General features: G+C 48.7%; 1 protein-coding gene across 4 annotated transcripts in view; it reads left to right on the top strand.

The window, feature by feature from the left end:
- The window catches only part of BRF1 (BRF1 general transcription factor IIIB subunit), a 1,105,609-nt gene that overhangs the window by 890,994 nt on the left and 200,578 nt on the right, over positions 1–14,037 (top strand). For all 4 annotated transcript variants that reach the window (XM_069638202.1, XM_069638201.1, XM_069638205.1 and 1 more), the window contains one exon: positions 2,578–2,659. In XM_069638202.1, coding sequence (XP_069494303.1) covers positions 2,578–2,659 — 82 coding nt within the window. The remainder of the gene's footprint in view (positions 1–2,577; positions 2,660–14,037) is intronic.

Below are 14,037 nucleotides of genomic sequence, written 5' to 3'. Positions count from 1 at the left end.
TAGAACTGCTAGCCCTGACTTGGTAGTCAATCTAATGGCCCTGCCTCGGGACTTGGCAGTCAATCTAATGGCGCTGCCTTGGGATAGGGGATACCTAGACCTGCTAGCCCTGACTTAGCAGTCAATCTAATGGCGCTGCCTTGGGACTTGGCAGTCAATCTAATGGCGCTGCCTTGGGATAGGGGATACCTAGACCTTCTAGCCCTGACTTGGCAGTCAATCTAATGGCGCTGCCTTGGGATAGGGGATACCTAGACCTGCTAGCCCTGCCATGGCAGTCAATATAATGGCAATGCCTTGGTATGGGGGATACCTAGACCTTCTAGCCCTGACTTGCCAGTCAATCTAACAGCGCTGCCTTGGCATGGGGATACCTAGACCTGTTGAAACCAGTCTTCCCTCTTTTGTGGGGATCTTGACTTTACCTATACTAAATAGGTCAAACACAATAGATTGGGCGTAGCACATCCAGGTAGTCTGGCTGTCTGACTAAGGCATTTCACTAGCATGGGGCTCCACCCTGTTTCAGGCTGTTTGAATCCCACTTCTGGTAATTCAGAATTAGGAGTCGCATAAGGTGAAATTGATATTCCTTTACCAGCTGTAAACCTACGCTCTCCCTAGGTCTAAATCTTGGCCCTATTCTAGAAAAGAAACTGTCAAATGGGTATTTGTGAGGAGGGGCATTAACAATAATAATAATAATAAAGTGGTCTGTTAACATAGATTCTGTCCCTACCACTTAAAAGAACATAAACCCTCGGCCCTGGCACGTGAATGCCACTTATGTATAGGCGCGTTATAAATGCCATATCATATCACTGGTGGCTGGTTTCTGATCCCCTCCCAGTTAAGTTTTGCTTCCCATGGCTCCATGCTCTTCATGCTCAGTTGATCAGTGGTTTCGTCTACCAGGAAGGATCTGGACGTTCTCGCCCTAGAGGCAGTATTTGCTTGTAGCCCGTCTTGGCTTTTTGGTTTCTCGCAACCCAACGTGGGGTCCGGTTGCTCTCACCCCAGCTGGGGTGTTCACACCTCTCACCCCTCCTTGGGGTATGGGTTCTGACACCCTTTTTGAGGCCTTATCTCTTGCACCCCGCCTCAGGGTTTCGGTTCTGTCGCCGAGCTTTGAGTTCTAGATTCCCTCACCCCGCCTTGGTTCTTGTCTCACTCCCACCACCTTCAGGTGGTCCTTCTCTCCCTCCGCCTTGGTGTCTTGTTCAATCTTACCTCCGCTCTCCCAGTTCCCCATAACTGTTTTCTTTGCCGTACTCCTCGAGAGAATTGGCGAGTTCATCCTCAGCGTTTCCACTTCTGCAAACTGTTCTCGCAGCTCTGCATCGGGCAGAGCTAGCTGGTGGGCTGTCTGAGTGACACCGGTGCCAGCCGTTTGACACACTGATGGTTTGTTTTGTGCGTTTCTTCTCAGCCGGACTTTCCCGGCTCCTAGTTCAGCAGGGCTGTCAGTATTCCTCGGGCTCGGCATCTCTTGCCACATCTCCCAGGAGAAGCATCCCGGGTCTCTGCAGCTCTGCAGTTGTCTGTTCTCTCTTTCGCTTTCTCTTTCTCTCTCTTCAATCCCGATTAGCACGTTAGCCTTCCCTCTGCAAAGGTGTGGGAGTTATCACTGTTCTTTCATTCCCAACAAGTACTGTGCACAAGGAGGGTCAGTAGCCACACTAGTCATTCTTACAGGCCTTTTCAAGTCATCATACAGTTTAAACCCCGTCCACCCGCCCCACCCCACCCCTCCCCTGATGTAGCCAACAAAGATATTAGAATCTTGGGAATAGGGGCAACCATTTATATCCCTTTCTACGGATTTCCTATCCAAAGAGGGTAATGGGGGGGCTTACTCCCAGTGGGATCACGCTTGCCCTGTCCCTTAGGGGGTGCTAAGCTTTGCAAGCTCACCTTCCTAGTGCCAAAGGGGGTGACTCCCCCTTTGGAAGTGGGAGTGTATTCCGTGGATGCACACCTCTCTTCCCTTCTTTAGGTGGAGTGTTCCAACGACCTTAATCCCCGTAGGTGCTATTTTCTTAATGTATGCAGCTTTGTACAGCTTCTCGCTATTATGTTTTACGGCCATTTGCCGAAAGTGTTAGTAAAATATGTGCATTTAATGTGAGGGTTGTGAACAGATGTTGGATTGGAGCATTGACTGTGGCTGGTACCCCACTATACTCTGGCCTGACAGGATTGCAGTTTAAAGCCAAGCTTGAAGAAGGTGGAAAATGGCTATTTAATGAAACTAGATTGGGGCCGGGGTTTCGCGTGCTGCCCGGCTTCTGGGCGAGAACAAGCTACCTGTGTCTAAGGCGAGGTCTCCTGTATTGCAGGTAGGTGGGGGAGGTGGGTGTTGGGCAGGGATCCCAAGGGAGATTATAGCCTGCCTTTGGCATTGGAAACGCTTTGCCATGGTTAGATTGTTGTGCCCGTTGCAGGGGGAGAATAAAATGTCAGTGGGGAGCAAGGCTAACCAATGCTTAGTATTCATGATGATGTTCAAAGTGATTTTCATCTTTTATGAAACTGACTTATGTTTTAATTGGTTTATTTTCTAACCATTTTGTTTAGTATATTCTCAATGAAAAAGAAGCCGAAATAAAGAAAGAACTGTGGATGAAGGAAAATGCAGACTATTTAAAGGAGCAAAGGGGTTTGTATGATGATGGAACTTTTTGTAATAACGAATTCTATATTTGTACGTATTTTATGAATGTTTATAGTTCAGAGACCTCCATCCTCTCAATGCCTAATGATTCGACATAGATAGGCAACAGAAGCCTGGGGAATCGCCTATTAGACAGACAGCCCTATTGTTGGTACTTGATAGCAAGAGGACCAGTTGGATACCAGCAGTGGCATGTGTTGTGTGGGGGGTCAGAAGGAGGACGCAGACTCTGATTATCCCTCTCACTGAAAGTTTTATTAAGCCACAGGAATAAACTCCCATCTTTCCTTATACGATGGAGGTTCCCTACCTAACAAAACTAGCCACGGTGCTCGTCAGTCGTCGATGAGAGCCTCAGCGGAATCGTCCACCATCCTACCTAACCTCTTCTAACCCAACCAGTATTATAATTACTAAAGAGCAGATAATTACTCTGCTCTCCTGTGGGCATGTTCTTCCTGTTTTTTTTTATTTTTTCTTCACTTTGTATAGTTGAGTTACAGGGTCATTTAACTTCTGAATCTTCTCTTTGGTGACTATTCTGTTTTTTTATTCGTCTCTTATAGTTATCCTCCTCTCTTTCCTAGGAAACATTGTCCAATATTTAGGACTCGCCCCTTGGACTCTCTGCTCTTTGGTATTTAGTTCAGTGTTTGGTTTCTCTGTGAACTTTATTCTAATCTTCTGTTCCAACCTTATCGTCAAGCTTTTCTTTTCTATGATGTCTCTCCTCTTTTATTGGGGTTCCTTTATCTAGTTCATTACCAGTATGAACATTCCAGCCTTGACGCTCGTTCTTTTTTACTTTGTGGTGTGCGAAGGTGAGGGACGAGTATGAGCTCTCCAATAATGATTATCATTCACTTCTGAGTCAATGGGCCTGATTCACTGAGCGTGTCCCTATGGAATTGTGCCATTATAACATGCTTCTATAAATCGGTCCCTGTATCTTCTCTGAGGGTTCCCATGATTATTCTCATTCAACTCTTGAAATGGGAAAGTTTAATCGTGACTGGGATGGGTATGAGCATTCCAGTAATGATTCTCAACCCTGCTCTGGATTTCCCTGTTACTTGTCGTTATTGGGGATAACATCACTGGGTTTGTTATTTGAGGCGAGATCTTCTCTCCAGTTTGTCAGGTTGGCCTTTCGTGATCCTTCTGCTGCTTTTTCTTTGTGCTGCTGCATAAGCAGGCTCCTCTCTACTACGTCTACTGGTAGGTCCAGTGTTCGTTCTAGCGGAGTGGCATTGGCAGTGTTCTCTGGAACTCTGGTCCACCATGAGACTGTTGTGGTCTTGCCACTGCTCGGCTGTCTCTCTCTGGGTTCGGATGCCATGCATTCAGCTTGGTTTCTTCCTCCTCTTTGGTTTCCTGATGCTGCAGGTCTACTTTTGCAGTTTGCTTTTTTGCGGCCACAGGACGCTGAGCATGCAGTCTCTCATCTGTGTAAGCGAGCCAGCGGATTCATAACTTACAGACTTCCTCTCTCTGTCTCCAGTCTCCTCCCATCTCAGATATTTTGTAGCCATGGCACTTCCCCAACGCAGTTCTGTATTCCTTTTTCTCAGTTTGTTTTGTCTTTTGTCCTCCACTGGTCATCCTCCTTGTCTGCCTGTGCAGAGTCCATCTCCGCCTGACTTGTGTATAATCCGGGTCCTCTGCAGGGCATCCCGGTGCCTGTGCAGAGCCCTGCTCCGCCCCACTTGTGTATAACCTGAGTCCTCTGCAGTGCACCTCGGTGCTTGTGCAGAGTCCTGCTCCGCCTAACTTGTGTATAACCCGGGTCCTCTGCAGTGCAACCCAGTGCCTGTGCAGAGTCCTGCTCCGCCTAACTTGTGCATAACCCGAGTCCTCTGCCGTGCACCACGGTGCCTGTGCAGAGTCCATCTCTGCCTGACATGTGTATAACCCGGGTCCTCTGCAGTGCACCCCGGTGCCTGTGCAGAGTCCTGCTCCGCCTAACTTGTGTATAGCCCGAGTCCTCTGTAGTGCACCACGGTGCCTGTGCAGAGTCCATTTCCGCCTGACTTGTGTATAACCTGAGTCCTCTGCAGTGCACCTCGGTGCCTGTGCAGAGTCCTGCTCCGCCTAACTTGTGTATAACCCAGGTCCTCTGCAGTGCACCTCGGTGCCTGTGCAGAGTCCTGCTCCGCCTAACTTGTGTATAACCCAGGTCCTCTGCAGTGCAACCCAGTGCCTGTGCAGAGTCCTGCTCCGCCTAACTTGTGTATAACCCGGGTCGTCTGCAGTGCACCCCAGTGCCTGTGCAGAGACCTGCTCAGCCTAACTTGTGTATAACCCGGGTCCTCTGCAGTGCACCCCGGTGCCTGTGCAGGGTCCTGCCCAGCCTAATTTGCGTATAACCTGGGACCTCTGCAGTGCACCCCGTGGCCTGTGCAGAGTCCTGCTCAGCCTAACTTGTGTATAACGCGAGTCCTCGCCACTGCGCTTCAAACCCTTGACTTTAATATAAAATTGATGTTCTAACAGATGCAGATTCCCAGCTCAAGTGAAAAACCGCTGTGTGCCAAACAAGACTGGGGCAGAGAACCTAATGTACCAGAGTTCTAGATTTGTGACGCAGAATGATATGATAGGTTATTTATAACGCGCTTAATACCGAGAGGTTTCTAAGCGTGGACCCAGCGATCGAATCTGTGTTGTCTTGCTTTCAGGTGAGCATGTTGCCCCTTGAGCTATCCTCCTGGTGAATCTACGTTCCTACAGTATGTAATGTGCTTGAGGTACCGATGTACAGGGTTAGTGCCTCGACCCGCTAGTACTTAGCGAAGCAGTAGGTGCCTCTAAATATTTGCTTGCGGTACAGGCTCTCATACAGACTCGAAAATAATCACATTTGCCAAGTCAATCTACTATCTGTGACCAAATGCAGAACGCTTATTCATTTAGGTGTGAGGCTCTATATACCAGAAACCTTTGAGACAGACAGATCGACATATATAGACAGATATGGTGCACCAACTATTTACAACAGCACCAAATTATGGTATTAAAATATGCCCATATTGAATTCTTATCTAGAATCCTTGTTTGACTAGGAATACTGAACTGGTGTTGAGTGAACGCACGGGCAACGACTCTATTACCTGAAGCCTTACTTGGCCACCTGAAAAATATAAGGAGACTTCACATTGCGATGCACGTTCCTCGTAACACCAAACCATATCTAGCATCTTGAGTCAGACAGTGGATCTCCTTTAACTTTATAGCAATGAGAGTCCTATTTACAGAACTGATGCAGCATCTCGATGCATTGTCCGAATGCCTGTGGGGGGTACCCCAGCCTTGTAACTGAGCTGAACTCATTTTGCTCCAGATTGCTGTTGTGGTCCTCTGTGATTCTCAAACCTATCAAGGTGTGAATACCACTCTTGACAATCCATGGCCTTAAGGACCTGCCGGGCACTCTTGAGGGGCACGCCAGGATGCACCCATTCTGTTGCTTGAACTTTGGTGAAACACACAGCAAAGGTGGGCCTAAAATAGAGAGTGAGGCCTTTATTCAGAGAACATCCACTTTTCTTTACAGGGAGTGTTAAACACTCTGATTTAGGACTCAGTAGAGACTCGCTAGAACAGCTTTCTCTCAATGCATTCGTTTCACCACCCCTGTCAGTCAGACTGTCCGAAGGCCAATGCAATTCACTCTCCAACAATATATCCAGTGCTTGCTAGAGGATGTGCCCCGCCTTCCTCGGAAGCTCTCCACCATGTAAAGGTGCAGAAGGAGGAGACTGACCGCGCATAGGTGGCATAGCTGTTGGCATAACCATGTAAGGGTGTAGCAGGGGGAGACTGACCGCGCATAGGTGGCATGGCTGTTGGCATAACCATGTAAGGGTGCAGCAGGGGAGACTCATAGGTGGCATGGCTGTTGGCATAGCCATGTAAAGGTGCAGAAGGAGGAGACTCACAGATGCATAAGTGGCATGGCTGTTGGCATAACCATGTAAGGGTGGAGCAGGGGGAGACGCATAGGTGGCATGGCTGTTGGCATAGACATGTAATGGTGCAGAAGGAGGAGACTCACAGATGCAAAAGTGGCATGGCTGTTGGCATAACCATGTAAGGGTGCAGCAGGGGGAGACTGACCGTGTATAGGTGGCATGGCTGTTGGCATAACCATGTAAGGGTGCAGCAGGGGGAGACTGACCGACGCATAGGTGGCATGGCTGTTGGCATAACCATGTAAGGGTGCAGCAGGGGGAGACTGACCGACGCATAGGTGGCATGGCTGTTGGCATAACCATGTAAGGGTGCAGCAGGGGGAGACTGACCGCACATAGGTGGCATGGCTGTTGGCATAACCATGTAAGGGTGCAGCAGGGGGAGACTCATAGGTGGCATGGCTGTTGGCATAGCCATGTAAAGGTGCAGCAGGGGGAGACTCATAGGTGGCATGGCTGTTGGCATAACCATGTAAGGGTGCAGCAGGGGGAGACTCATAGGTGGCATGGCTGTTGGCATAACCATGTAAGGGTGCAGCAGGGGGAGACTGACCGCGCATAGGTGGCATGGCTGTTGGCATAAACATGTAAGGGTGCAGCAGGGGGAGACTGACCGCGCATAGGTGGCATGGCTGTTGGCATAAACATGTATTATCTTAGAAATTAAAGAAGAAACCTGCCGCTCCCTAACTCTTAGAGGGAATTCCCTACCTCAACTAAAATACTATGGACTTAGTCAGGATGTCTGTGTAAATCAAGAGTCCAATCAAAACCCTGCTTCTGTCCCTTACACGTATAACTAAACTAAAGAGGTAGTGGATCTTCTTTGTCCAGAAGAAAGACTGCTCCAATTGTAAGTGGGACCTTTACCTGAGAGAATGGCTTCCTTCCCCTGGCCTTAATCCCTTTACAATGTATAAAATAAAGTTCCAGTTTGAAATGTCAACAAGCAGCAAAGTTTGCAGTTCAATTAAAAAAGGTAATGTTCCTGCTCAAACATCAACATTCCTAAATTAAGCATAGTTGCTGCTTCACTATTAGTAGGTTGGAGAATGCCTCCCTTCTCCAGGTATCTTGTAAACTCAATTTCCAAGAGAATTACTCCCTTCTCCAGGTGTGTGACTCTCTGTATTGTACTTCCACACACAGACATGGGGTACAACCCCCTTCCCCTGGACTCTTCACTCTTTCACTGCCACAAAGAATGTAGCTTGCAAAAGTTCCTCTAGTTTTTCGCAGACCTGGTTCACTCTCCTGCCAGGTACTGCCACGAAGATGATGACTTGGAGGACTCTCCTTTTTGTTTGTGGGTCCTAGACCCGTGTTTGGTTTTCTTTCCCAAGGTTTCCCTCCTTACCCTTGCTCTGTATTCTTGGAGTTTTCCACAGCTCCATTGAACCCTCACCAACCTAGATAACTTTTGGGTACTTGCTGGCTTCTATCTGGTTGGACTGTGGATCTCGAGCTTCGGCTCCGGTCTTCCCCCGGCTTCTCTGGCTCTCCAGTGGGTTGCAGCATTCCCACAGCATGCCTCTTCCTTACACGTGCGTGTTAGGGTTTGCAAGCACTGTCCAGGTTCTTCTCATGCCAGACCTTCTCCTGGCCTGGCTTCTGTCATGTTCCTCCTCGCTGGAGCAAACAGGACATCTCGGTTCCTTCATTCTTGCCACGCTCGCTGACTTCTTCGCAGAACCGCTTCCTCGCTCATGGTTCCTCCGGGGTGAGTTTCTCCCTTTGGTAAGCCCTTTGTTGGTTTTTACCTTCGAACTGGCAAAACGACTAGAACGAGTATGTACGTTCTCTTGAGGACTCCTCATTGCTCTGCAGGTCCTCCTCATCCCAGTACCTCCCAGGGAGATTCATTTAGTCATCCTACTCGTCCGAGTATCTTCTAGGGATGCATGAGCCGTTCTAAACTCACGCAGCACACGGTCTGTTGATATTGTAGGCGTGTGACTGTTGTGTGCGAAAGGGTTTTTTGAATTTGTTTCTGCATTTTGTGAATTGTGTGAAATCTGCATTTATAAATTGTAAAGTAAACCTAAAACTATTTTTTGTTTAGAGTGCAACATCCTTTTTATTCATCAATGGGCTCAAATTGCTTAATTACACTACGCAGAATCCTACCGGGTATTTAAGGCCTTCGCTGGCACATCAGAGCCAGGCCTTTTTTCTCTGGTTCTTGTCTGGGTCTCAGCGCGGTCCCGGCAGTGCAGAGAGATGCCGTAGGTAGGTGCTTCCACTCGCTCTGTCTGTGCGGGGTTCATTTCTTGGGGAGTTCTTTTTAATTTCCTACGCATAGTGCTGCAACCCTCCTCTCCTCACACAAACAATGGGTCAACATTTTAAAAAATACACGTAAGGGGAAAATTATTTAGAAATGGGGCTGTACTCCGTCGCAGCCAAACATTATCACACTTCCCAGAGCCACCATGAACTCCAATCCAGCCATTACCAATCTTTATTTAGCTCCTCTGTGTTCCAACCGATAATACCTGCACTGATGAAGCAGATCCTAGTGACTCGAAGGCAGACGACATCGTAGTGCCTGCCATAGCAATGCTCTGTGCACCAGCCCTTCATCCCGCTACTCAGCCTCAGGCAGTTCCTTACAGCTCTACCTTGGAGGTGCCAAAGGCGTGGCTAAAATTGCTAGCACTGACCTCGCTGATCTCCCCCTAGTTGACACCATACACAAAACTGCGTAATGCACAATCCAAAGCCTTAAATTGCATGCTGCTTAATACACACTCTTTAATCAGACACGCTACAGAGATAGAAGACTATAATCACAGATCAAAACATTGATATCTGCGCTGTCCCTTAGACCAGGCTGCATGCAGCCGCAGGCCCAGCATTGGTGCTAGCCCTTCCTAAGGGGTATAACATTAGGGCAGACCGGCCCAGCAGCAAAGGTGGGGGAGTGGCTCTGATTTACTATGCCTCTCAACATCCTTCTAATAAAGGATACTAATGTTCCTGAGTGTGAAGCCTTCCAGGTTAAACTGGGCATTGATAATAAAACCGCCATCAATATGATTTTTATATCGGCCACCTAACAGTATGCCCAACTTCTTGTTCATTCCATTAATTTAGTTTTATGTACCCCGAAACCTGACTCTAAAATGATCGTTGTTGGGGACATGAATCTGGGGCTTCATGACCCCTCTGATTTATTAGCTATATCGGTTAAAACGGTATGGAGTGAAGAGATAGTTTTCACTTTCCCGATCATAAAAAAGATTGTTTTAGAAAGACCGCACTGAGAGCGCTCAGAGCGGACTTTGTAAAGCAAACTGTGTCAACCCTGCCACACACGAGATCACGCAGGGGCTGACATGTGTGGCAGGGCCTAGAAGGGTTGTTGTGGGTGTCCCAGGTGAGTGGTTTTGTGGGTGTTGGTGTTTGTGTGTCCGTATGTCTGTGTTGTTGGGGAGAAGGGGAATGTTTTTGATGGGGGAGTGAGGGTAAATGTGACTGCATGTTTTTAGTGCTTGTGTGTGGTGGGTGTGAGAAACCAGAGGGTGTCTTACCCGCTAGTTCCCGGGGATCTCTCTCTCAGTAGCCAGGGCACAGCCAAGGTGTACTAGTGTGGGAGGATTACTTGGGTGAAGAGTCCTCAGGGAGTGGAGTCGAGTCCGCTGATGATGAGATGCAGTATTTCCCCCTTTTTTGTTCATCTACCCCATCCTATTTTGTATTATTTTCCGAAGTCCCAACTCCCCCGGCTTCATCCCCCCCCTCCCTTTTTACACAAACACTGGACCTAGGAAGAGGTTGACCAAGAGTAACCAGACTAACTCTCTCACATCGTGCTGGACATGTCCCGTTAATCAGGTCAGGCAAATTCCAGCACTTTACACTAAGTGCATACACCTGATACCAGCTAGCTCTTCTCAAACTAATAAAAAGAAACACCTAAAGACGCACTCTGAGCAAGGTGGAACATGAGTACGAGCAGAACTTCCAGTACGAAGGCACACCTACTGGAGGTTGTTGCCTCTGACAGACCGTCAAAGACACGTGGAGAAGACCAGATCCCACAAGTGAAGATTGCATTGTGTTTCAAGCATGCCAGCTACCCTCACGGGTGAACGACAGAGTTGGCGAGGCCAAGCCTGTGGTACTAACCTTGACTCGTGAATTGGAAATGACAAAACAAGAAAGAAGCACACACAGCCGGGGAGTTGGCAAGTGACATGAGGGACTGGTGTGTGTTAAAGCAAATGTAGTAGCAGCATTATATCACAAGCGAAGGCTGCATGCGTGTGGATGAGACGTGAAGAAAGGCAAACCTATGAATGTACTTTGAAGTAAAAGGCAGCTCTGAGTTCAGCGATACTAAGTAACAGGGTGATAAGCGAAAGGAAGTAGCCCATCGGAAAGTCTCTGTGAAAGGTATATTGTTTGAAGCTAGAAAGCAAACTACCAGCAAAAGTTAATTAATCAAGAGTAAAGGTGAACTTTGAGTCAAAGTGGTCCTGCGGTGGTGTATAAAGCGAGCCACGCACATTCAAAAGTCTTCGACATCCGAAAGGGGTCCGAGCCCGATTAAGGGAGACCCGAAATACAATAAGCTTGGGGAAGGGAACCCCCCAACAAATTTTTGTTGAACTGTTACGTGAGAGGTCTGAGCCTGACAGAGGGGGACCTACGTGAACTGTGTGCTGTAAAGTCTGAGCCCGGCAGAGGTGGGCCTTTGTGAACTTCACGTTGGAATACAATTTTGAAAGTCGAGAAAGACTTTAACATGGAAGGCGAGGCAGGCCTCCATCCACGGTTTGGAGAGCTGGTTGAACTACCTTTATTCTTTTGAACACTGATTTTTTCCTTTGCATACATTTCTCCTTTTTACACTTATTGTATAAATGAGCATTTGTTAGCATAGGCCATTTTGATTTGACGGACTCCACTAGGACTGTTTTATTTATCGTTTGATGGTCGAGTCTACTCCCATCTTAGTTACAGGGCAAAATAGGAGTTTCTCCGACCCCCAACCTTTTCAATAAGGTTTTACAAAGTGTGTCCATTGTGTCTGTGTCATACTTGTGATACCATGCCTTCCCTACATGGGGGATTGAAGACTGAATTCTTGGGGTGGAGAGAGGTGGGGGGATGCAGGGCTGATGCAAAGGGGGGTTTGAGGGGTGAAACCCCCCGCCCCATACTTCCAGGATATCCTGACTTGCGTGGGGGAGGGGGGCAAGCAAGGGGATTGGCTTGACTGAAAGGTTGGGCAGGTGGACTGTGGTATTTCTGCTTTTTGAGTCCCGGCCTAAATAAATGACTTTTTGGTACGCAACCTTAAAAAAGCGGGCATATAACATAGAACTGATAAAACTACACTGGATGATCTGGGTTTTCACCAACATGCTCAGGCATCTAGACACAGTAAGGGTACGATTTTGGATTGAGTGCCTGGCCACAATGTCGGCATAGATAACATTGAAAATAATCCATGTCCCCGGTCAGTTCACAAAGTAATGCAATTTTAGCTTCTGTGGCTGCTAGCTCTAGAGAAAACCAAAGGGAAACCACTGAAAGCGAGAGATAGGAACCTATGCAAGCTCACTCCCACCTCCATGATGTCATACTTTGCTTCCACCCTGGCTGACCTTGACACCCAGAATTCTGCCACTAACCTTGCTGAAGTACATCATAACATGCTGTCCAATGCTGTGAATAGTCTGGCCCCAGAGAAAGCAAGGCTGACGGAAACTCAACTCTGAAATCAGGAAGCTGAAATTATATAAAAAATAAAGCCCTGCGCAGGGGATAAAACCGGCCATAGCTGTGCCGTTAAGGCTCACAAAATGGTTATTTGTAATGCCAAAAAATGGTCTTCTGGTTAGACTATCATGGAAGCTGCATCCAGCACCAAGAAGCGCTTTAAGATCCTCAGGGAATTGGAAGGTCTCCGCCCCACCATCTCCACTGTTCTTAAGGATTCCAATTGGTGCAATTCCAGTTACGACGCCATTCTGTGCAAAATTGACAAAATAAAGGGAGATATCGCGTCTAAACTCAATTACCCTGGCTAGATCTAAAGGTAAGGGAAAGATCATGGCACCTACCAACTTGAGACCCCCCAGTTTAAATTCAGGGAGTCATCGGAAGTAGAAATTCTTGACATCCTACAAATAATTAAGCCCACAAGATGTAAAAGAGACATTTGCTTGGTATCTGTGGTCAAAACCTGGGCCCCTCAGCTTGCTCCTCTCAGTACAGCATTTGTGAATGCTTCCTTTTAATGAAAGCTTTCTTCCGCCAAGCATCAAACGGGCCTGGATCTCGCCTTTGCTCAACAAGCCATTTCGTGGGGATTGGGTCCTCCGACGTATTTCATATCTATGACAGGTAATGTCCACAGCTGTGCTGCTTCAGAAAATCTTTGGCGTCTGCGTCGATGAAGTCGATGCGCCGTCCCCGAGGACCTCCTCCGACGGCCGACGTCACCCGATGTGATAAGTAGGACGCACAACGCCCATAGCCTCAGTTCCGTTTTTTCCGCGAACGTGTTCGCTTCGTGAATCTCGGTACGCCTCGACTCGTTGGAGTTTGCTGTTTTCAATTCTCAGTTCGTTGAACCTGTTCGGTTTGTTGTGAAGACCTGTTCGTGGCGATGTCTTCTTCGTCTTCAACCCCGCGTCCGGGCTTCAAGAAATGCGGGGACCTGGGTCCAAGAAGTCGGTGACGGACTCGCACGACGCCTGCCTCTGGTGCCTCGGGGAGGCCCACGATACGGACGACTGTGTCGACTGCCAGTCGCTCACGGCAAAGGCCTTGCGGGAACGCAAGAAGAAGCTGTTGGTAGGCCGGGTGTGTAAGCCCCGGAAGTCAAGGTCTGCGGGACTTTCGACGGATGACTCGAGGGGCGACTCTCCACGTCATCGTTGGAAGTCCAGTGGGTCTCCTTCCAGGAGTCGGTCTCGCCACTCCTCCGCCTCTTCGAGGCATTCCCGGAAGCGCCGGCATAGGTTGCCTTCCCCGTCCTCTTCCGAGTACTCAGCCCGTCGGCGGGTCGCTTATCCCTCCATGCTAGCGACACCGGAGGAATGGGCTTCCTTCGGGAAGCAGATGCTAGCGATTCTTGAATCGCAGGGCACCGGTCCATCCGTGCCTCCGAGTGGGGTCGGTCGGCATCGGTCGAGAGACACCGCTCGTACGCCTTCGGGCTCGGGTGGTCGGCACGGCTCGCGGGAGAGGTCCCGCTCGGACAAGGGTAGCCGTTCTCTCCATGCCTGTTCCAGGTCCCGGTCCTCGACGCGCTTGAGACCGCGTGATCCTGTGCCGTCTTCGAAGAAGACGTCGACGCCTGTGGCGCTGAGGTCGTCGACCATTTCTCTCGAGGCTCCGATGCTGGCGGCGCTGCAGCTCACGTCGACGCCTTTT

The sequence above is a fragment of the Ambystoma mexicanum genome, chromosome 14, assembly GCF_040938575.1.
Source record: "Ambystoma mexicanum isolate Mex_15411 chromosome 14, UKY_AmexF1_1, whole genome shotgun sequence".
Lineage (NCBI taxonomy): Eukaryota > Metazoa > Chordata > Amphibia > Caudata > Ambystomatidae > Ambystoma > Ambystoma mexicanum.
This window is presented reverse-complemented; position numbering and strand designations above follow the sequence as displayed.